This window comes from Manis pentadactyla, chromosome 3 (genome assembly GCF_030020395.1).
Source record: "Manis pentadactyla isolate mManPen7 chromosome 3, mManPen7.hap1, whole genome shotgun sequence".
NCBI classification, from domain to species: Eukaryota; Metazoa; Chordata; class Mammalia; order Pholidota; family Manidae; genus Manis; species Manis pentadactyla.
In genome coordinates, this window is record NC_080021.1 from 185,064,191 (window position 1) to 185,087,492 (window position 23,302).

At 48.7% G+C, this 23,302-nt stretch overlaps 3 protein-coding genes and 1 long non-coding RNA gene across 7 annotated transcripts; 1 reads left to right on the forward strand and 3 right to left on the reverse strand.

The window, feature by feature from the left end:
- Nucleotides 1–67: 67 nt before the first annotated feature.
- On the reverse strand, nucleotides 68–3,304 carry CCL27 (C-C motif chemokine ligand 27). The gene is given in 4 exon segments (XM_036898112.2): nucleotides 68–215; nucleotides 404–478; nucleotides 480–534; nucleotides 634–3,304. Coding segments are annotated over 4 exon segments (345 nt in total). The 5' UTR covers nucleotides 701–3,304.
- A 154-nt stretch (nucleotides 3,305–3,458) lies between these two features.
- LOC118918819 (uncharacterized) lies at nucleotides 3,459–4,529 on the reverse strand. 4 transcript variants are annotated; one of them, XM_057498787.1, is made up of 4 exons: nucleotides 4,480–4,529; nucleotides 4,057–4,124; nucleotides 3,752–3,811; nucleotides 3,459–3,622 (listed from the first exon to the last, which is right to left on the reverse strand). In XM_057498787.1, the coding sequence occupies exons 2-4, from the start codon at nucleotides 4,101–4,103 to the stop codon at nucleotides 3,466–3,468; spliced, it is 264 nt and encodes an 87-aa protein (XP_057354770.1). In that variant the 5' UTR covers nucleotides 4,104–4,124; nucleotides 4,480–4,529; the 3' UTR covers nucleotides 3,459–3,465. The 4 variants fall into 4 exon arrangements, with proteins under 4 accessions (XP_057354770.1, XP_057354771.1, XP_036753957.2 ...); XM_057498788.1 differs by having other exon boundaries at nucleotides 4,486–4,504; XM_036898062.2 differs by lacking the exon at nucleotides 4,480–4,529 and adding an exon at nucleotides 4,413–4,465.
- LOC118918820 (uncharacterized) lies at nucleotides 4,134–21,562 on the forward strand. The gene is made up of 3 exons (XR_005027271.2): nucleotides 4,134–4,304; nucleotides 7,115–7,241; nucleotides 20,955–21,562. It is a non-coding gene; the product is annotated as an uncharacterized LOC118918820 (long non-coding RNA).
- CCL19 (C-C motif chemokine ligand 19) lies at nucleotides 18,841–20,586 on the reverse strand. The gene is made up of 4 exons (XM_036898060.2): nucleotides 20,337–20,586; nucleotides 19,495–19,621; nucleotides 19,190–19,283; nucleotides 18,841–19,099 (listed from the first exon to the last, which is right to left on the reverse strand). Exons 1-4 carry the CDS (start codon nucleotides 20,395–20,397, stop codon nucleotides 19,085–19,087), a joined length of 297 nt encoding a protein of 98 aa, XP_036753955.1. The 5' UTR covers nucleotides 20,398–20,586; the 3' UTR covers nucleotides 18,841–19,084.
- Nucleotides 21,563–23,302: the final 1,740 nt, after the last annotated feature.

A 23,302-nucleotide genomic window follows, 5' to 3' on the forward strand; every position in this document is an offset into this window, starting at 1 on the left:
TGAGAGGAGACTGCATAAAACTTGGGGACCACAGTCATAGACTATTATCCAATGGCACTTTATTTAGCTACTGGGAGCCCAGGTCCATTTTCTCTGTCAGCCCCCAATTCAGGTTGGGCAGAGTCCCCTGGAACCTTTTCCCTCAGTGCTTAAACCACAAAGCCAGGCTGTGGTTCTGGGGTTGGATGCAGATGTTGCATTGAGACAGGTGAAGCCTGGGAAGAGAAAGATCCAAAGCAATGGTCATAGCTTGTGAATGAGCTTAGGGTCCAGGGGTTAGAGGCAAAGCCCAGGTGAAAACCTGAGTCAGCATCACAATTGGCAATTGGGGCTGGAGTTGGGATCAGCATTAGTGGGTAGGACTAAGGTCAGGAGTCAGTATTGGGGCAGGGGCAGAGCTCACACAAAGGCCTGGAGGTGACAGTCCCCATTAGCCTCCTGCAGTTCCACCTGGATGACCTTCCTCAGCATGTTGTCTTAGTGGCTTTCTGCAGAGCTGAGTACAGCAGGTAGTGCTGGGCGGCAGTAGCAATGCTAGGGGACAACAGCTCTATGTAGGCTGAACTTCCTGGGTCCATTTCCCTCTGCTCCATTGATCCAGACCTCTGGTCTTCTAGACTCCCAGGCACTCACCTGCTCCAGGGTCTGGGCTCAGTGACAATAGCAGCAGGAGGCTGCTGGTAGGCGAGGTTCCCTTCATGCTGCTCAGCCGAGATACTTCCTTCTCTCTCCTCTTCCTCCCCTACTTTTATCTGGGTGCCTTTTACCTGGGGTACTAGGTGAGTCAGAGGCAGGTGAAAATATTGCTAATCCCGTGACATTCCTGGGCCCTACTTGGCACAGACCCCTTCCTCTTCTGTCATTTCCCATGGGCTCCTGAGCCCTGGGCAGAGAAGCTAGGAGGGGTAGTGCATGATGTGGGCTGACAGCACATGACTCAGGGCAGTCAGAGATCCACAGTAGCAGCCAGTGATGAACATTCACACTCACATTCCCATAGCTAGACACTCAGTCACGCCTCACTCCATTAGCTTCACCTGGACAAACAGCTATAGGCAGAATCATATAGCCCCAGTGATACTCAAAGTTCCACCCCCACAGTTGGGTTTTCACAATCATCCTATCACACAATCACACTAGTACACAAATTCTGATGGGGAAGTTGTTGGTGGGGTGGGAACAGGGGACAGCCAGCAACAATTTGCCTTTATTTTCCCCTCCTCACTTCCTGCCTGATGGACCCTGCCTGTCTTAATCAGGAGAAATTGATGGGAGTAGGTCCTAGAAGCAGGTCCCTCTGGCTGGGGAGTCTTGGCTGGAGCTAGTCACAGTCAGAGCGAGAAGCTTGGAGGAGGCCCTTTTTGATGGTATTGGGGTGTGTTGGGGATGCTGAGGTGGGAACCACTTTCCCCAGCAAGATGGGACAGGGAGGAAAGATGGGGTGGATAAGGAAGGTGAAAGTTCTTTGGTATCAGTTGCTGGTGTCAAACAGGTAGAAGACCCAAGATATCTTATCTTCCTGTTCTGTCCCAGAAATGCCTGCTTCTTGCCAGCATTGATCTGGGGTTCCCAGACTCAGTTCCTGGCTTATTGAGACATCAGACTCAAGAGCTCAATTTACCTCTTTTGTTCTATTCAAATTGCAGCCTCTCTCCACCATCGGCCTGGAGGAAATGTCCCCTCCCCACCCAGGGCCAGTAATACCCCTGTCAACAACCCTCTGTATCTCATTCTCTTGCTGAAGCCTCAACCTCCCATCTCCTTTCTGTCCCTTCTCTCCTAATCCCATATCCAACCCTCACTCCTCTTACCCCTTTTGCCCAAGGCAAAAACTCCTCCTCTCCTTTCCAGGAAGGAGTGGCAACATGCTGCTGAGTTTAGTGCCCCTGGCACCTTGAAGAATTTCCCACTCCCAGTCTAGGGATTTCAACCCTGAAGTCCTGTTTAGTGTTTGAAACATAAACGGAGTCAGAACCCAGTAATGCAGCCTTTATCTGGTTGTTGCAGAGGTGCCTTCTGTGGCCAGCTACCCTTTATGGGACAGACCTTCTATTGGGATAGGGATTCACACCTTCCCTGGGCATCTCTTTCTGCTGCAGGGTGGCTGCAACAATCAGGAGGGACCATTAGTTCTGATGGTAGGGACTAGTCCCCCAGCCAGGCTGAACAGCGCAAGCTGCTCCTCCCTCTGGTCCAGGGTGAGGCTTGAAAGTCCTCCTCTGGAATATGTCTTGTGGATACTCAGGAATTCTGACATGTCCTGGTGAGGGGCAGGTCCAGGTCTGAACAGGGCACTCCACCTTTGACAGGGTTCTTGATGTGAGGAAGGTTTATTTCATCGTGTGAGGAAATGGCTCAAGAGCCTAGTCCATTCTTGAAAGTGGCCTAGAGGTCATTCATCTTGAATTTCTAGTCCTTAGGGTCTCTCCCCCACCCTCCAGTCTGGACTTGTGCCCCAGAGCTTGAGTGCAGCCATTGAGGTGTCATTGGCTTACCACAGGTTTTCTCCATCATCAGCTATCCACCACACACTTTGTGGTCTTTCCTGTACCAGTCAGTCTAAAGACTTGGGAAGGCAAGAAACGATTTCTTCCGGGTATGTGCCCCTCTTTCCCCTTTGGCTTCTCCAAAAATAAGGCCAAGTCTTCTCCCTAGCCATAACCTGCTGTGGCAGGGGTAGCCACAGGCTCAAAGTTAGCTTTGTCCCCACCCACAAAACTGGGCTATCTATTTAACTGAATCCTCTGGTGCCTTTTCCGGTGCTTGGGCCAATCCCAAGCTGAAAGCAGGCCCTTTAGGAGTCCCTGACCTTTAGCACTTTAGGAGCTAGTGGGTCTGAGGTCGCCTAGGTGACAAGACAGAAAGGGGTGGCAGGAAGCAGTGGCCCTTGGGTTCTCCTAGGGAGGTAGCAAGAACTGCTAGGTGGGTTGATGCTGGAATCCATACGAAGCCTGGGATCATACTGGAGGAGCCAGAAGTTGGGGTATTAACTGATAGAAAGACCTCCAACAGTAGCAAGTCACTTCCCTGTGGCAAGCTGAGGGAGGCAGCTTTTACAAATCTTCTCCTCCTCTCACAGCCTACTTTCTACAACTTTGGGCTTAAAATATTTCAGATCCACTCCCAGGAAAAAATTCTTCAGATACTTGGCAAAGTCCTGGCTAGGAGGAAGGTGGTAGCAGAGCTGGGGTTCAGAGTACACAACACAATGTGGGAATAAAGTTAGGAGGAAGTCCAGGCCAGAACTTTTAGACTACTCACAGCAATGGGAGGGCAGTCACTGAGAGTAACTGGAGGCCTGACACTGATGAGGGACCCTTAGGAATAGCGGGGACCTGGTATGTAAGGGCACACACTATCTGGGCGGAGGAACTGTCCGTAAGGAAACAGCCGGCGTGGAGAGGGGCTCCCAGCTGGAATGGCGACAGAGGCGGCAGTCAGGAGGGCAGCACGGTGGCTTCGGGTTTAAATCTTTAATGCACCGGCTGGCTGGGTAGTGGCGGCAGGTGTGCGGCAGGGGAGGCTGCGACCTGGGCGCTGGGGGGCAGGGCCCAGGCCGCTTGATAAACAGCTCATCAGGCCTCGCAGAGGCTCCAGCTTCTGCTCCCGGGGGTGCGCCGAGCTGTGGAGCGACCCGACAGTGGCCTGAGGCTGGGAGGGGATTCCCAGATTCTCCCCCACCCCAATCCATCCGCCGAGTCCGAGCCTCGTACATGCCCGGGGCGGGTCCGCGGGGTCGCAGCTCCCTCACCTACGCTCCCTCCGCCACATGCGCAGCCAGGGGAAAAAGTAGAAGCAGCCCCAGTAGATTCTGCAGAAACAAGGCAGAGCCAGGCCGGACAGGGCGGGGCTGACCCCACAGACTCCGCCCGCCGAGCGCCCCGCCCGTCTCTCGCCCGCTCAGCCCCACCCCTTGGGGGCGGTCCCCTTCGCAGCCCACGCCCCCTCCCTCAGGGGCCCTACCCTTCCAGCTCCCCCCGCCCTCAGAGAACTCGTGCCCTCCCCCCACCCCCGAGCGGCTAGGTTCCTCCTCCGCAGAAGCCCGCCTCCACTCACTCCTCCTCCGCCTCCAGCGCCACCTCGTATCTCCTCAATCCCGACATGTCCCGGGCTCCGAACGGCTCCTGGGGAGGAGCATGATTGAATCAAATATTCCCCAGCCCCTGGTCCCCTTGTCATTGTCAGGACCAGTCTGACTTATTCTCAGGTAATCGGAGGCAGGTGACCCCGGGAAGCCTCATTGCCACATCCGGACAGGGTGGGATTGAAGGTTTGGGGGACACTAGACGTTAAGAGATTAGGAGGTAGGTTACCTCGGGGGTCTGGGGCATTTTGGGGTCGGGGAGAAAGCCTTTGCGGTCATGGGGTAGGATATTTGGGGCCCCGGTGAGGTTTTTTGGGGGCTGGGTCACCTGGAGGGGGCTGAGGGGTCGGCGCAGCCTAACTCCCGCCCTCCTTGGCTCCACCCCGGAAACAAACCGTTACATTAGGTCACAGGGACTCCGTCGCACACCGGGGGCGAGGCTGGCCTATTACCCGGAAGGGGCGGAGTCATGATTTCTTCAGAGAAGGCGGAGTCAAAATGTCGCACTAGGAGGGGAAGCCAGGGTCTATCACTAACGGGGTGGGGCCAAGGTTTATGACTTACACGAGGGGCACAGGAGTCTCTTTTACACAGCTCCGCTGTGGAAGATAGAGACCTCAGCACCAGGAAGTAAGAAAAGAGCTTTGGGTTGCTGACCAGTAGCTTTCCCGATTCCTTCTCCCCCTCTCCTTGGCTTCTGCCCTGCTGATTGCGTTTCTTTTCTGCCCCATTCCACTTGAATGACCTTGGGCTGAGGAGGAATATGTCTCCAGAGAGGGCCCAGGCTAGACGGGTCAGGCTATGGAAATGCTTGTTGGCTGAGAAGTCTTGGCCAAGTCACTTAATGGCCTTAATGGTTATAGCCCTTCCTCTGAGCTGAGACTTCCTGTGATTTTTGTTCCTACAGTCATTCAACAAATACTTATTGAGTGTCCACTAAGTGCTAAGCGCTGTGCTGGGCATGGGGATATAGCAGTAAAGAAGGAAGGTGCAGTCTCCACCCTCAGAGAGTTTATCATCCATCTGAACTGGAAATGGAATTGAAAGAGGCAATTAGATTATTTCAACAAACCTAGCAGGGGGCAGTAGAGGCTACTGGGGTGGAGCCTAGAAAGAGCAATTACCCTAGTGTGGGAGATGGGAAATAGCTCCCCTATTTGGTCTGGGGAGGAAGGAAGGGGGCCTTGTAGATAGACTGTAGGAAGAAAGTGACCAGAAATGGATGAAGTGAAAGTTCCCCCAGGCTGACTTGTGGAGAATTTATGCACTTAGTCTCTCCCCCACCACACCCTCTTTCTCCCTCTCATACCTGTCTTTCCCTGCCTGGGTCCCGAACAGCAGGGGACAGATCCCTGGATGCCAGTCCAGTTGAGCTTTACTGGAAACACTGCAGTCTGGGTAGGGAGAAGCTGTGCTCTTGCCACACTCACCTTGCTCACACTCACAGTGTGAGATGCAGGAGGCCCAGTCCTTGGCTCCCCAGGGCCATGGTGATGCACATCCCTTCCCTCAGACATAGGGCTCCCTCTGGGGCTGTCATGGGCTAACTGCTCTTGTTCTGGGGTAGGAAGGAGAGGCAAGGTCATGGGTGGGGGTCTTGGGCAGGGCCTTGGAGGGAGGAGGCAGGGCTGGGGAGGGTTGGGCTTGCCCTTGCAGTGGTCTTCTGCAGTATCTGATGAAGCAGTCCATACAGGGCTGGTCTGGGGGTGCACAGAGCTGGCAACCCTTCAGTGCAGTGAACCTGGAGTCAGGGAGAATGGAGCAGCCCTTGAACATAGCTTCCTGGAAGGCCCTGGTGTGAGGTCCAGAGGCTGGGGGCCACATCTGGGAGCCTGTTTCAGAGGCTTCCTTGTGGGGAAGGGCTCAGCAAAAAGAAGGGAAGTGAGACGGTGAATGGAGGCCCAGGTGATGGAGGTGACTGGGAGAGGGAAAGACTGGTTATTCTCTATCCCTCACTCAAAGGACAGCAGTACTGTGCAGCTGTCCTTGAGGAAGAGATAGGAACAAAAAGGCACCAAAAATGTTCCCAGGAATTGGGTGTTGGTTCACCAAGAGACACAGTCCCCAGAGCTGTTGGTAGCACTTAGAGCTGGCAGGTGGGTGTTAGCCTTAAGGCTTGAGGAACCATCCATGAGAAGGCTACAGCCCTGACTGGAATTCAGGACACCTGTGTCCAGTGCCATAGCCTTAGTGTAATACCTTTCCACCCTCACCCCCATGCACTGTCCTCTTCTTCCTCTGGACACCCAGGCTAGAGGAGACAGTTTCTAGAGAAAAGCCTCTAGACACAGGCCCACCTGCTGCACACAGGCAATGTATAGATTGCATGAGAATAAACACAGAACCCAGGGAGCCCCACAGTGCACAGGGATACATAATCACAGGGGCACACCCACTGGGCACATGTACACTTTCAGGTTCACAGACACACTCGGACTTGGGTGTTGACCTGTACTCGCAAGTCTCCCTCACAGACTTCCTGATCCCTGCTATGCCCCTCACCTTACCATTTTACCCCTTCCCCTTTCCAGGGTAGACCAGCAAATCAGCATGCTGAGAAAAGGAGTGATGCAGGGTAGGCGGCAGTGGAGGATGGATAGAGATGGACATTATTCATCTATCCGTTAAGGAAATAATTAATATTTGCTGATACTTAAGTGCCAGGTACCATACTTTATGGTTTAAATCCTTTGTCTCATGACAGATCTATGGAGTGCTATGAGCTATGCTTTCATTCATACAAACCCTTTCCTATACTTCTTTGCATGGTTCCTTTAGGGAACTCCTCTCCCACTTCATGTGGTCTTTGTGGGTCTGTCAGCTGCAGTGCTCTGAGGTGGCCCATTCCCTGCCGCTGTGATATACTGAAGAACTGAATGTGTGTTACAAGCACTGTTAATCAGAGGTTTTCCTGAGATACGATGTTAGGAGACAGAGGGCATCTGTTTTAGGTCACTCACTCTAAAAATTTAGACCTGAGGCTTGCAGTGGCCATATTTCCTGCTGTTAGAAGAGCACCTTCTCTAACAGGAATGAGGCCCCCACACAAAAAGAATTGGAGAGAAGTCAAGTTAAGAGATGGAGATAACATCATTTGAGCCCCAGGTCCAACCAGAGCTGAGGCAGACTAAATTTTCTCAGTGTATCTAGTTATGAGGTAAGAAAAATTTAGCTTTTTGCTTACGTTACTTTAAGTTGGATTTTGTCATTTGCAATGGAAAGAGCCTTGAATAATGAGTACTGTTTTATTATCTCCATTTTACAGATAAGGAGCCTAAGACCCAGAAAAATTACATTTTTCCAAGGTTTCCCCACTTATAAATGGCAGAATTGTCCTTTCTGAAGCAAAACTCTGATCTCCTACCTATATATGTCCGTCCGTCTATCCATCCATCCCATTCATATATTTATCTGACCATCCTGTAATGCTAGGACACCAAAGGAATATACCTTGTCTCACTTGCCAACTCCAATTCTGAGGCCCGGTTTGGATCAAGGGTTGACAGAATTTTTCTGTAAATGTCCGGATAGTAGTAAATCTTTAAGGTTTTGCTGGCCATATGGTCTCTGTAGTGACTACTCAGCTTTGCTGCGGCAGTCCCAAGCAGCCATAGACAGTATGTAAATGAACAGGCCTGGTTGCATTCCAATAAAACCTTATTTACGAAAACAGCAGGGGCCATGTTTTGCCAGTCCCTGGTCTGGATCAATAGCGTTGGGAACATAAGTAAGGAGAGGGAGCATGTAGGCTTTGCGTTTACCATTACTAATCTCGTGGAAACAAGATGATTTTTATACTCAAACTCTTGTGTTTGAATCTGGCTTTATGACCTTGGACAGATGAGGGAACAGGTGACAGTTTCCTCATCTGTAAAATAGGCATAATATGTATCTTGTAAAGTAGTACATGTGCCTGACTCAGGATGGGCACTCAGTGAAGGTTAGGTTCATCTCTGTTTCTCTTTCATCACTTACCATGTGTCACCAGTATCAGGAAGCAGTTTCGCCACACTCTTTTATTAAGTTCACCACTCAGGATACATCCTGTTCCCCAGGTGGTTTTTCAGCCCTATGTCTTCTAAATAAATACTCCTCTCTGGGAGAAAGACTGTCCGTGTGTATCTATGTGCCCATGACTGTGTATATGTAATCATGTGTGTTTGATGCGCCCTTCTGTCCATATTGTGATTATGTGCTTAAATGTCTGTGGTGTGTTCTTTATGTGAGTGGTTGGCTGTGTGATTGGCTATATTCCTCTGTGTGTAGGGGTATGGGTATATGTATGTGGGTGAGGGTGATGGGACTTGTGCATTTGTGTGTAGGCGTGTGTTCTGGCTGTTTGTGCAAACTATCCCTTTGTAGCTGTCAACCTCATGGGTCCTGCAGCGGGGCATCCAGCGTGTAGGGAAAAGGGATTATAGGGCTCCTGGCCTGGGTGCTGAACCTCATGGGACCTGCAGAGGGCGCCTAGTGTATATAGAAAATGGGATATGTGGCTCCTGGCCTGTGGAAGGTGGGGAGGGGGGTTCTGGTCTAAGGAGGCTGGGCTGTCCTGTTCCAGAAAGCAGTTGGAAATGAGCGAGAAATCAGATGACTCAGCTCCTGAAAGTCCCTGATCCTGGGAAGGGGTCTGCTTCACCTTGCATTTTTCTCCATACCCTCTGTCCATATCCAGAGGGTTCCAGCCCAGCCAGGGGGGCAGAGCTTGGCTCTTGAGTCCCAGAGTATGGGTAGAACATTGCACAGGACTTCCAGAGGTGACAGGACATCCATAATGGATGGAAGTCTTGAGCAATAGGACATTCCCTTTCCCTGCTTCATGCCCTTTGGAACTAGAAGTATTGCCACTGCCAGGTTTCCTAAACACCCCCTCTCCTTCATTTCCTGCAATTTGGGCCTCTCTGGGCCCCAGGGTTCCTGGGCCTGGGCCTGGGCTAAGCTTTCTTGGGAGAAGTGCAAAAGATAAAGGCCCCTGAGCCCAAAGCAGAAGAGGACCTATGTGGCTGGAGATGAGGAGCCCTGGGGTGTCAGAGGGAAGGCAAAGGAGGGAGCTCTGCAGACCCTTGAGGATGGGTGAGGCAGGAGGGAGAACATTCCAGGTAGAATGAACAGCAAGCACAAAAGCTTAGAGGAGAGACTGTGTTTAATTCCAATGTGGGTGAAGCAGGGGAAGGGTAAGTGGTGATGGAGGCTTTGTGTGTGTGTGTGGTAGGTAATCCCTGGGGGACTTGGGGCACCTCTTGATGATGCCATGCCTAGTAGTCAAAGGTAATGGAAGACCCCTATAACTTTAATCAGTCAGGGCCCCTGGAGGCTATTATTCTTAATGTGTGAAGGTTTGGGTTCCTTAGCAGGCATATAATGTCAACCAACTGAAGTGTTAGTTGGAGGCAGAGGGAATTGAATTAAAGAGAGAGGGTGGTAAACAGAATTCTGAGATTCCTGCCCGTTGGTGTGCTTGCCCTTTATAATCAGCTTGCTTTGAGGGGATTCCCTTGACCTCTCGAGCTGTGAATATGATGCAATATCACTCATTGATTGGGTGGGTTATGCTATATGGCAAAAAAGAGGGTATTTTGCAGATGTAATTAAGGTCCCTGATCAGTTGATTTTGAATTAGTCATAAGGGAGATTACCCTGGATAGACCTGACCTAAGCAGGTGAGCCCTTTAAAAAATGTGTAGAGATAAGAAATAAGTAGTGGCAGATGCTCTCATGTTGTTCCCGAAGAAGGAACTTCCATCTTGTGGAAAGGGCTGTGTAGCAGGAAGTGATAGGCAGTTTCTGGGAACTCATGGCCTTAGTCCTACAACCACAACTGCCAACACCCAGTGAGTTTGGAAGAAGACTCCGAGCCTGAGATGAGATTGCAGCCCTGGCTGACACCTGAGTTCAGCCTGGTGAGACCCTGAGCAGTGGACCCAGTTAACATGGACCTGGAGTCTTGACCCATAGGAACTGTAAGATAAGAAATAACAGGTTGTTTTTGCCACACTTAAGTTGTGGTGATTTGTTACACAGCAATAGAAATTTAGTATAAGAAGGAAGTAATAAATGCTAGTTGAGCCCCAGGACAAGTTTCAGATCTACTGACTATAGCTTTTGTCCATATTTCCTTCCTGGTTGTGAAATGTCCCTATTTCTTTAACTGACTCCCCTTTTCTTTCATCCTCCCTTATTCCATTCTTGAATATAGGTTGTTGTGGTGATATTACTTATTACTACTACTTGCTACTAAGCAAGATTCTGTTTTACTTCTGGTAGTCACTTACTTTTTTTTTTTTTATTAGTTTTATTTTGGTATCATTAATCTACAGTTACATGAAGGACATTATGTTTACTAGGCTCCCCCCTTCACCAAGTCCCCCCCACATACCCGTTCACAGTCACTGTCCATCAATATAGTAAGATGCTGTAAAATCACTAGTCTTCTCTGTGTTGCACAGCCCTCCCCGTGCCCCCCCCCCACACTATACATGTTAATCGTAATGCCCCCTTTCATTTTTTTCACCCTTATCCCTCCCTTCCCACCTGTCCTCCCCTTTCCCTTTGGTAACTGTTAGTCTATTCTTGGGTTCCAGGAGTCTGCTGCTGTTTTGTTCCTTCAGTTTTCTTTTGTTCTTATACTCCACATATGAGTGAAATCATTTGGTACTTGTCTTTCTCCGCCTGGCTTATTTCACTGAGCATAATACCCTCTAGCTCCATCCATGTTGTTGCAAAGTTGCAGGATTTCTTTTCTTATAGCTGAGTAATATTCCATTGTGTATATGTACCACATCTTCTTTATCCATTCATCTACTGATGGACATTTAGGTTGCTTCCATATCTTAGATTTAGGTTGCTTCCATATCTTAGCTATTGTAAATACTGCAGCGATAAACATAGGGGTGCATCTGTCTTTTTCAAACTGGAGTGCTGCATTCTTGGGGTAAATTCCTAGAAGTGGAATTCCTGGGTCAAATGGTATTTCTATTTTGAGCATTTTGAGGAACCTCCATACTGCTTTCCACAATGGTTGAACTAATTTACATTCCCACCAGCAGTGTAGGAGGGTTCCCCTTTCTCCACAACCTCGCCAACATTTGTTGTTGTTTGTCTTTTGGATGGTAGCCATCCTTACTGGTGTGAGGTGACATCTCATTGTAGTTTTAATTTGCATTTCTCTGATGACAAGCGATGTGGAGCATCTTTTCATGTGTCTGTTGGCCATCTGAATTTCTTCTTTAGAGAACTGTCTATTCAGTTCCTCTGCCCATTTTTTAATTGGATTATTTGCTTTTTGTTTGTTGAGGTGTGTGAGCTCTTTATATATTTTGGATGTCAAGCCTTTATCGGATCTGTCATTTATGAATATATTCTCCCATACTGTAGGATACCTTTTTGTTCTATTGATGGTGTCCTTTGCTGTACAGAAGCTTTTCAGCTTGATATAGTACCATTTGTTCATTTTTGCTTTTGTTTCCCTTGCCCGGGGAGATATGTTCAAGAAGAGGTCACTCATGTTTATGTCTAAGAGATTTTTGCCTATGTTTTTTTTCTAAGAGTTTTATGGTTTCATGACTTACATTCAAGTCTTTGATCCATTTTGAATTTACTTTTGTGTATGGGGTTAGACAGTGATCCAGTTTCATTCTCTTACATGTAGCTGTCCAGTTTTGCCAGCACCATCTGTTGAAGAGACTGTCATTTCCCCATTGTATGTCCATGGCCCCTTTATCGAATATTAGTTGACCATATATGTTTGGGTTAATGTTTGGAGTCTCTATTCTGTTCCATTGGTCTGTGGCTCTGTTCTTGTGCCAGTACCAAATTATCTTGATTACTGTGGCTTTGTAGTAGAGCTTGAAGTTGGGGAGTGAGATCCCCCCCGACTTTATTCTTCTTTCTCAGGATTGCTTTGGCTATTCGGGGTCTTTGGTGTTTCCATATGAATTTTTGAACTATTTGTTCCAGTTCATTGAAGAATGCTGTTGGTAGTTTGATAGGGATTGCATCAAATCTGTATATTTCTTTGGGCAGGATGGCCATTTTGATGATATTAATTCTTCCTAGCCAGGAGCATGGGATGAGTTTCCATTTGTTAGTGTCCCCTTTAATTTCTCTTAAGAGTGTCTTATAGTTTTCAGGGTATAGGTCTTTCACTTCCTTGGTTAGGTTTATTCTTAAGTATTTTATTCTTTTTGATGCTATTGTGAATGGAATTGTCTTCCTGATTTCTCTTTCTATTAGTTTATTGTTAGTGTATAGGAAAGCCACAGATTTCTGTGTGTTAATTTTGTATCCTGCAACTTTGCTGAATTCCGATATTAGCTCTAGTAGTTTCGGAGTGGAGTCTTTAGGGTTTTTTATGTACAATATCATGTCATCTGCAAATAGTGACAGTTTAACTTCTTCTATACCAATCTGGATTCCTTGTATTTCTTTGTTTTGTCTAATTGCCGTGGCTAGGACCTCCAGTATTATGTTGAATAACAGTGGGGAGAGTGGGCATCCCTGTCTTGTTCCTGATTGCAGAGGAAAAGCTTTCAGCTTCTCGCCTTTCAGTATGATGTTGGCTGTAGGTTTATCATATATGGCCTTTATTACGTTGAGGTACTTGCCCTCTATACCCATTTTGTTGGGAGTTTTTATCATGAATGGATGGTGAATTTTGTCGAATGCTTTTTCAGCATCTATGGAGATGATCATGTGGTTTTTGTCTTTCTTTTTGTTGATGTGCTGGATGATGTTGAATTTTCGAATGTTGTACCATCCTTGCATCCCTGGGATGAATCCCACTTGGTCATAGTGTATGATCCTTTTGATGTATTTTTAAATTCGGTTTGCTAATTTGTTGAGTATTTTTGCATCTACGTTCAACAGGGATATTGGTCTGTAGTTTTCTTTTTTGGTGGGGTCTGGTAGTCACTCACTCAAAGTTAGGCATGGCTGTGTGACCCACTTTGGCCAATGAAATGTGTGCAGAAATAGTATGTGCCATTTGTGGATAGAAGCATTTTAGCAAGGGTTCTCCTTGCTGTATTCTATGGCTGGAGTGATCATGGGAACATGTATTGAGTTGAAGGAGTATGCCAAAAGATCAACGCTGCCTGAAATGCTGAGCTACCACGTGGAGTACCAGAGACCGACCAGACCCACAGTAGGCTTGGTATGCATGGAGAATAAAATTTTGTTGTGTTAAGCCTCTCATAACCCAGCCTATCCTTACCAATCAGGTTTGCTGGTAGTGGTTTCCAAGTGTTATAGAATTGAGAGATGAGATTACAGCCAAACTAGAGGAGAAATGGGCATCAACCTGAGGTCTTTATTTTATTTTATTTTATTGAAGGGTAGTTGACAACAGTATTACATTACATTAGTTTCAGGTGTACAACACAGTGATTCAACATTTATATACATGATAATTCTAGGTACCAGCTATCACCATACCAAGTTGTTACAATATTTTGACTATATTCCTTATGCTATACATTACATCCCGGTTACTTATTTATTTTACAATTGGAAGTGTGTTTATATATATATATATATATATTTTTTTTTTTTTTTTGTGAGGGCATCTCTCATATTTATTGATCAAATAGTTGTTAACAACAAATTTCTGTATAGGGGGGTCAATACTCAATGCACATTCATTAATCCACCCCAAGCCTAATTTTCATCAGTCTCCAATCTTCTGATGCATAACGAACAAATTCTTACATGGAGTATACAAATTCTTACATAGTGAATAAGTTACATGGTGAACAGTGCAAGGGCAGTCATCACAGAAGCTTTCGGTTTTGTTCATGCATTATGAACTATAAACAGTCAGTTCAAATATGAATATTCATTTGATTTTTAAACTTGATTTATATGAGCCTGAGGTCTTTGATTTAAAATTAGGTTTTGCTATGGACTGAACTGTGTACCCCCAGAATTTATATGTTGAGGCCCTAACCTCAAAATGGCTGTATCTGGAGATAGGGTCTTTGGGAAGTAATTTAGGTTAAATGAGGTTATATGGGTAGGGCTCTAATCTGATAGGACTGTGGCCTTATAAGAAGAGGGAGAGAGATTTCTGCGTCTGACATGGGAGGACATAGTGAGAAGTTGGCCAGCTGCATGCTAGGTAGAGAGCTCTCACTAGAAACCCATCATGCTGGCACCTTGATCTTGAACTTCTAACTTCTAGAAGGGTGAGAAAATAAATTTCTGTCATTTAAGCCACTCAGCCTATGGTATTTTATTGTAGCAGCCCAAGATGACTAAGAGAGATATGGTAATTGCTGAGGCTCTGGACAGTTTTTCTTTGGGGAGAGGTGAATTTTTGGTTGTATAAGCAAAAGTGATATTATGTTAGGTAATACCCTTAAATTTCTAAGAAGTCTAAGGTTTGGGAAAAAGGATGTATGTTGATGTTGGATAGCTATAGGGTGGACAGTAGAGGTATTTATCATTTTTTTCACTACCCACAACCTTAATGCCTTTGTATGTTTGAGGAATGTCCTACTATATTAGTCTTAGTTACCAATAGAGCTTGCCTTCCATCATAGACTTCCCAAAGATCACACTAATTTTCAAAGCCCCCTTTGCAGTTGGGACTTGGGCACATGACTTAAGTTTGGCAATCAGAAGCACCTTCCAAGGACTGTGAATAGGAAGCTAGCAGTGATGCAAAGGAGTAGGGTTAATGGAGAATCCATTGGTGGTAGGAGTGGTGGCAGAAGTGATGTCCATTTTCCAGGGGCAGCTGTGGCTGTGATTTCAGAAGTGGAGTCTGGCAAGCTGAGCACCTAATATTTGTGGGGTGTGGGCCTTGAACTGAGGCTTTAGAAGGCCCCCATGGGGCATCTCTGTGTCTGGGCTCAAGTGCTGGGCTCCTGCCTGAGGCCTCCAGCTTTTCCTTTTGTTTTTCCTTGTTCTTCCTGGCAAGCCAGGCCTTTCCACCCCAGCTGGACATCCCAGCCCTCAGCCTTCAGTGTAAGTACTACCAGTGAGACAGATCTGGGCTAAAATCTTTGCTGTGCCACTCACTAGTTGAGTGGACTTGGGAGTCACTCTGTCTCTCTGTGTCTCAATTTCCTCATATATGGAATTGTACTAGTAATCCCCATCTCATAGTGTTGTTGGAGGATGCAATTATAGAATGCCCATAAAGGACTCAGCTTGGAGCCTGGCACACAGCACCCCGAAGTAAAGGCTTTACCTATTCCCTGAGGGGCTATTCCTCAGACCTGGCTCTGCTGTATTTTTACTTTGGAGGGAGTCAGCTCATAGAAGTAGTATGTGTAATAGCTAAAAGTGCAGATTTTGGAGCCAAACTACCCAGCTAGGACCCCCCAGCTCTGCCACTTTAATAGCTGTCCGTCCTGGGCAAAATGCTTAACCTCTGCACCTCGTTTCCCTCAGCCGCAGTGTAAGGATGATCCAGAGCAGTGCCCAGAGCTAGCAGTGAGTAGGATGCCACACAGCCATGTCCTTCCATGTGACAGTCTCAGGGGCCATGGAGGAAGCTGCTTGAACAGAGAAATGTTTGCTTATTCCCACACAGGGGCTCTTGAAGGAAACTCCCCGCTTGGGAGTCCTGCTCCTTTGTGAGAGTTATTTCCAAGGTTTTCTGGCTGTTTCTGAGTTTCCCGGAGGCCCAAGAAGGGGGGTAGGGGGTGAGGACTTACCGAGAAATTCAACATGAGATGATGAAAATATGATCAAAACCGTATGGGGCTGGCTCTGACCAAATGCTTACCCACACAGTGGGGACAGCCCCAGTATCTCAAGAACTGGATGTGCTCCAGGTGTGAGTGATGGGGGGGCATCATGGGAAAGGGCCATGTTCAATTCCATTTTTTGTTAAACAAATGTGTACTGAGGCTTGCTCTATGCCAGCTTCTGTGCAGAGCAAGGTTGGCAATGGAGATAGATGGACAGGCCTGTCCCTTCCCTTGGGAACTCTTATCAATAGGACAGGAAAGCTGGAAGGTCTCTGAGCAGGAATGTCAGGTCCCTTTAGGGAGATGTTGGCTGTTGGGACCACAGGCTTTGGGGTAGGGAGGTATCACTCAGCTGCTGGCCTTAAACCTGGAGTGGGCGCTATGTGCCTAGAGAGGAAGGTGTCTACCTAGAGGCAGGCAGTGAGGCCTCAGGGTACTGGTCAGGGAGCTAGAAGCCCATGCCACCCCAGAGAGCTGGCAGCTTCACTATTGTCAGGTAGGCAGATGGGCTTCTGGCCCACCAGAACTCAGGATAAATAAAGACACAGCACTCATCAGTGCATCGGTGAAATGGAGCAGGTGTTGATTAGATGAAGTCTCAGTGCTGAGAATGTTTGAGTGGGTCGGGACAAGTTACAGATTGCTGGGCCAAGCCCTCATGTATCTGGCAGAAAGGTAAGGAGGTAAAATCCAGTGACCAGGAGGGGTTGATGGAGAGAAGAAGAGGGAGGGGGAAAGCTGGGAGGAAAGGCACTGGCTGGAGGAGGGTGGTGGGGCTGCTGCCTGCTCCCTGCTGTACTCTGTGCACATCCCTTTGGCTTCCTCAAAATTCTTCCTTCCTGAGGCCTCCAGAGTCCAGCAGGGGGCTGTTCACTCCAAGCCCCTTCACTAGCTCCTGGATTATTTTCTCTCTTCCTGAGCCTCAACTTCCTCTTTGTTCCCAAGGGGTGGTCCCCAGGGCCTCAGGGAATAGGGACATTTCTGTATGTGCAGGACTTGGGGGAGTCTGAGTGAATGCTGGGATTTAGCCTGAGACCCAAAGATTCATGAGTGAAGTCTTTGGAGGGACTCTTAAGTTAAATCCCCCTCACCCACACCTGACAGGTGGGAGAACTAAGGCCTTGGATTGGGGGGATGAGGAAAGGACTTGACTGGAGTTCCACAGGGCAGGACACAAACAGGACTGTGGAATTGGGGCTGGGTGTTGAGCTCAGGATTTGTTCCTGAACCCCTCCAGTGGCAGTGTCAGGGACATAGTGTTCAGGGCCTCTGTCCTGGTAACATCTTCCTCAGGGCTCACACACACACACACACACACCTCGGTATCTGGGTATTCCCCCAAGAGTCCAAAGGGAGGGTTTGTGGCCACCTCTATGGCTGGCTGACCTCTCCTCTGCTTCACTGGGAACCGAGAAGGATTTGAGGCAGTGTGCTCCCTTACCCCTGTGTTTGTCCTCTGTCTGTTGGGGTACAGGATACAGGATCCAAAGAGTGTCCACAGCTGGGACCTCTGGAATTCCATGGTTGGCTGACTTAATGGGTGGATTAATGGATGGACAGGTGGGTGGATGAATGAATGGATGCAAGGAAAGCTAGATGGATGGATGCATGGGCGCCTGAATGGATTCCCCTAGGAGCACAGCTGAACTTCCCAGATAGCATTGTTCTTGGAAACTATCCTCATCCCACCCACTCCCTGTGACTCCAAGTCCTGGGATATCTGAAGTTTTGAATAATTACTTCTAGGTGCAAAGGAGAGGAAGAAGCTGCCATGCTGTCAGCTCAGTGAGGAGGGGCTGGCACAACTTCCTCTCTGCTGCTCCCCTTCCCAGGCCTGCCCAGGCTCAGTTTTGTTACCAGATGAGGCATATCTGGGATGATGAAGGCTCTTTTCCCAGGCGAGGATGCTGAGTCCAGCGTCCTAGCCATCCAACCCCAATGGCACATACTTGCTGCTCCCACTGGGACAGGCCTTTAGAGGCCATAGCCAGGAGCGTCAGTCAGCTTCCCCAGGAGACTTCCCAAGCACAAGGAGTTCAGTGCTCCCGAGAGCGGGGCTTTCGTCTCCCGAGCTGAGGCTCTTTCCCTGTTACTTCCTTGGTCTCCATGTTGCCTTGGCCCTGACACCCATGTGGGTGGCTGCGGGGTGGGGTGGGGTTCCTCCATGCTGAATCTCCCTAACTCCCTGGCTGCTCCACCCTCTGCGCCCTCTCCTGCTCTGCCCTCTGGTTCTAAGGTTTGTCTGTCAGGATCCCTGAACAGGTCGGCCCCACGATAGCCCGGATGCACAGAGCAAGAGAGGAGGGCTGGCCTGGAGGTCAGATTCTATATGAACAGATGGGCCCTCACCGCTGGCTGCTGAGCCTTTCCTTGCATATTTATTCATTCTCTAGACAAATATTTATTGAGTGACTACCTTGTGTCAAGCGGTGTGCTGGACATCAGGGTAACAGTGGAAACCCAAATAGACACGATCCACGTCCAGGAAAGCTGACAGAGTAACAGTTGTAACTCAATGGGATGAGTGCTGCAGGGGGAGGTGCAGGGGACCCTGGGAGACTGGGAGGGAGGGAGGCCACCTAAACCAGCGTGGAATCAGAGAAGACCTTGGGAAGAAGAGAAAGAAGAGTGTTGCGGGGGAAGGAATGCCGTGGCTGGCTGGCTGCCTTCCACCCAGGCAGTAAAGCTGGGCCTCCTGTCCTTCCCCTGGCCTGCTGGGGAGCTGGTTCCCACAGCTCCCCTCCCCCCAGTGACACCCGATCTCTGAGACACCTGGATGCTTGAATACTGGGAACACCTGCCTTTCAGAGCAAAGACTGGGAGCCATGAGTTTGACTTATTCAGGGAACTGACTCTCTCACTCAGGTTTAGCATTGCTGAACCGTGGATAGGGCTGCGAGGAGACAAGAACTGGGGTGCAGATTGTGGGAGCAGGTCCTGAGGACACAGGGTGTCAGGGGGCGGTCCATGAGGGCGGTTCTCAAGCTGCAGGATGGAAGTAGATCTTCATCTCCCCCTCCCTATCTTGATCCTCCTGGACAGACAGCAGACAAACAGATCTGTGGGTCCCAGTTGGACTTTATTGGAAGTACTGCAGTCCGTGTGGAGAAGCTGTGCTCCTGCCACACCCATGCTTGCTCACGCTCATGCTCACACTGACACTCCAGGCCCTGCTCTGGCTGGGCCAGGTCCGGTGCAGAGGAGCAGGAGGCCTTGTCTTCCCTTCTGGTCCTTGGGTCCCCAGGGCCATGGTGATGCACATTCCTTCCCTCAGTCATAGGGCTCCCTCTGGGCTTGTCATGGGCTAACTGCGCTTGTTCTGGGGGAGGAAGGAGAGACAAGGTCATGGGTGGGGGTCTTGGGCAGGGCCTTGGAGGGAGGAGGCAGGGCTGGGGAGGGTTGGGCTTGCCTTTGCAGAGGCCTTCTGTAGTCTCCGAATGATGCGGGCCACCCAGGGCTGGTCTGGGGGTGCACAGAGCTGGCGACCTCTCACAGTGGTGAACCTGGAGTCAGAGGTCAGAGAGAATGGAGCCTTGAAACCCAGCTGCCTGGAAAGCCCTGGTGTGAGGGCCAGAGGCTGGGAGCCATATCTGCGGACCTGTTTCAGGGACTTCTTGAAGGGGTTGGTCTTGGCAAGGAGAAGAGGAATAAGTTGGGGGATCAGCAGCAGCTGATGGGGGAGATGAGGTTAGACATGCTTCTCCCACAACTCACACAACAGCAGGTACTCTGCAGCCATCCTTGAGGAGGAGGTAGCGAAAGGCTTGCACGATGTTCCTAGGGATAGGGCGCTGGTTCACAGTCAGGCAGCAGTCTTCCGTGTCATTGGTACCACCCAGAGCTGGGGTAGGAGTAGGGGAAGAAGGCAGTGGCAGGACACAGGGACCCTGGAGATGGGTGGGGGGGCACAGCCCTAACTGGGATCAAGGACACCTGTGTGTGTGGAGGCTGCTAGACCTGGTATTCAGCCAGTATGCACCAATACACGGGGACTGGTTGCCAAGTGTATTGAAGTACTGCAGAACTGTTTGGTAAATGACCACTGCCCTGAGCCCCAGAGATACTTTCCTGCCACTCTGATTGCCCCAACCTCTCTCCCAGGACCTCTCAACTTCCCCACAAATGAAGAGCTAATGCTGGTCACAGCATGGTGGACAGGGGAGGTGGGATAGCAGGATGCTGGGGTTAGAGGACTTCTGAATTGCCAAATATTTTGAGTGTTGCTCAGTGTCCTGCCTCAATGTCTGCCATTCTCCCCACCTTCAGCTAACATACACTGTTCTCTCCTTTGCCTGGGAAACTGAGGCAGCAGGAAATAGTACCTGAGAGAGAGGGGCAGCCACAGGCACTGGGATACATCAAGGGACAGAAACACTGGAATTCAGAGGCCCAGTTACACCCACACCCACAGGCACATGCAGAGCATGGGGACCCCCCAGATTCACTAAGACATGGAGACTTACTTGTGGTGTCCTTCCTGTCCAGCACCAAGTGGTCTAAGATCTAGATAGTCACCCCCTGCACTGCTCCCACCCAAAGCCTCCCCTCAGCCTTACCAGGGGAGGTCCAGAGAATCAGCAGGCTGAGGGTCAGGAGTGTGGCAGCGTGGGATGCCATGGAGGACGGCAGAGGCCGACTCACAGCACGTGTGTGAGCGTCAGCGACTCTGGGCTTGTGCCGGAGGCTGTGAGGCTGAGACTCAGCTGGGAGTGGGAGGGCGCAATGGGAAGCCCAGAGGCGTCCTGTGGGGCCTGAGTGGGTCTGGAAGAATGAGTGTGGAAGCCTGTGTGAGGCTGTAACTGCCTCCTATTTATGGCCCAGGACTTTCTCTTTCTCTGCTCAGAAATTCCCCTCCACATCCATTCTGTGGATTCCCCTGCCCCCCCTCTTTCTGACCAAACTTGACCCTGCTCTCCCTCTCCTCCCTTAGCAGCTCCCCCTTCTGCTTTCTTTGGCTTTGGCTCTGAGAACCTAAGCAGTCTGCAGTCTGGCCAAGAGAAAGGGACCTTGAGAAGTCAGCTCCAGAGAGAGGGTCTGCACTGTCACCTCACTGGGGGCATTTGTATCATCAGCCAGAGGGCTGGCCTTCAACGGTGATGGTCAGGACGGGGGGCCAGAGTGAAGGAGCCCCTCTAGGTTTATCCTTCAACCTCACCCTCTTCTCTTCTTTCCAGTGCAGGTGGTGGGGAAGAAGACCCCTGGTGCCCTCAGAACAACTGGGAGCCTGGGGGAGTCTCCCAGGTCGTCAGAGTGCCTGCTTTTGATCATCTGGGAACCAGTCACTCCCTGGGGACAAGCAGAGCTGAAAGGGAACGTTCCTAGGAAGGAGGCCCAGCACCCCGTGCCAGTCTCAGACCTCTGGGATTCAACCTCCTGGCTCAACAAACACTGCCCCTTTCTCTATTACCATGTTCATATGCCCAACACCTGGTCAAAGGAACAGCTGGAAGGAGCCTGGCCTGGAAAGCCCTTCATCTTTCCCCTCCTCTCAATCCTGGGAACCAAGAGGGGATTTCTAAGGAGAGGGGCTATCCAGCTCATATTCAGACAAATCCCCAAATTTCAAGGAATTGACATGTGGGGGAGGGGAGAAGTTATTTCCCATCTGTATAAGACCAGAGATAGACCAGAAAAGGTGTCAAAAGGGGAATTAATATGTGGGACTCCCATTCAACACCCCCACCCCCATGAGATCTGGACACTCTTCTGGAAGGTGGGGTGGATATTCCCGCATAAGTTTCTGATTTATCTTTCTTTCCATCCATTAATAATAAAAACAGTAATAGTATTTTTTTTTGGTATCATTAATCTACAATTACATGAGGAACATTATGTTTACCAGACTCCCCCCTTTACCAAGTCCCCCCCACATACCCCATTAGTCACTGTCCATCAGTGTAGTGAGATGCTGTAAAATCATTACTTGTCTTCTCTGTGTTGCACAGCCCTCCCCATGCCCCCCCCATTATACATACTAATTGTAAGGCCCCCTTCTCCCCCCGCTTATCCCTCCCTTCCCACCCATCCTCCCCAGTCCCTTTCCCTTTGGTAGCTGTTAGTCCATTCTTGGGTTCTGTGATTCTGCTGCTGTTTTGTTCCTTCAGTTTTTCCTTTGTTCTTATACTCCACAGATGAGTGAAATCATTTGGCACTTGTCTTTCTCTGCCTGGCTTATTTCACTGAGCATAATACCCTCTAGCTCCATCCATGTTGTTGCAAATGGTAGAATTTGTTTTCTTCTTTTGGCTGAATAATATTCCATTGTGTATATGTACCACATCTTCTTTATCCATTCATCTACTGATGGACACTTAGGTTGCTTCCATTTCTTGGCTATTGTAAATAGTGCTGCGATAAACATAGGGGTGCATCTGTCTTTTTCAAATTGGGCTGCTGCATTCTCTGGGTAAATTCCTAGAAGTGGGATTCCTGGGTCAAATGGCATTTCTATTTTGAGCTTTTTGAGGAACCTCCATACTGCTTTCCACAATGGTTGAATTAATTCACATTCCCACCAGCAGTGTAGGAGGGTTCCCCTTTCTTCACAACCTTGCCAACATTTGTTGTTGTTTGTCTTTTGGATGGTGGGAATCCTTACTGGTGTGAGGTGATATCTCATTGTGGTTTTAATTTGCATTTCTCTGATGACAAGCGATGTGGAGCATCTTTTCATGTGTCTGTTGGCCATCTGAATTTCTTGTTTGGAGAACTGTCTGTTCAGCTCTGCCCATTTTTTAATTGGATCGTTCGCTTTTTGTTTGTTGAGGTGTGTGAGCTCTTTATATATTTTGGATGTCAACCCTTTATTGGATCTGTCATTTATGAATATATTCTCCCATACTGTAGGATGCCTTTTTGTTCTATTGATGGTGTCTTTTGCTGTACAGAAGCTTTTCAGCTTGATATAGTCCCACTTGTTCATTTTTGCTTTTGTTCCCCTTGCCCGGGGAGATATGTTCTTGAAGAAGTTGCTCATGTTTATGTCCAAGAGATTTTTGCCTATGTTTTTTTCAAAGAGTTTTATGGTTTCTTGGCTTACATTCAGGTCTTTGATCCATTTTGAATTTACTTTTGTGTATAGGGTTAGATAGTGATCCAGTTTCATTCTCTTACATGTAGCTGTCCAGTTTTGCCAACACCAGCTGTTGAAGAGGCTGTCATTTCCCCATTATATGTCCATGGCTCCTTTATCATATATTCATTGACCATATATGTTTGGGTTAATGTTTGGAGTCTCTCTTCTGTTCCACTGGTCTGTGGCTCTGTTCTTGTGCCAGTACCAAATTGTCTTGATTAACAGTTATAGTATTTTTGATTATTTACTTTGTGCTAAACTCTGTATCATGGACTTTATCACTATTTGCTTCACTTCCCCAACAAAATTATGAAATAGTTTTTATTATCATATTATCACCTCTGTTTAACACATAAGGAAAATGATGCTCAGAGCACACAGCCACACAGCTAGTGTCTTGAACTTAGGTGTTTTTTGCTCTGAGGTTTACATTCTTTATCACTATAT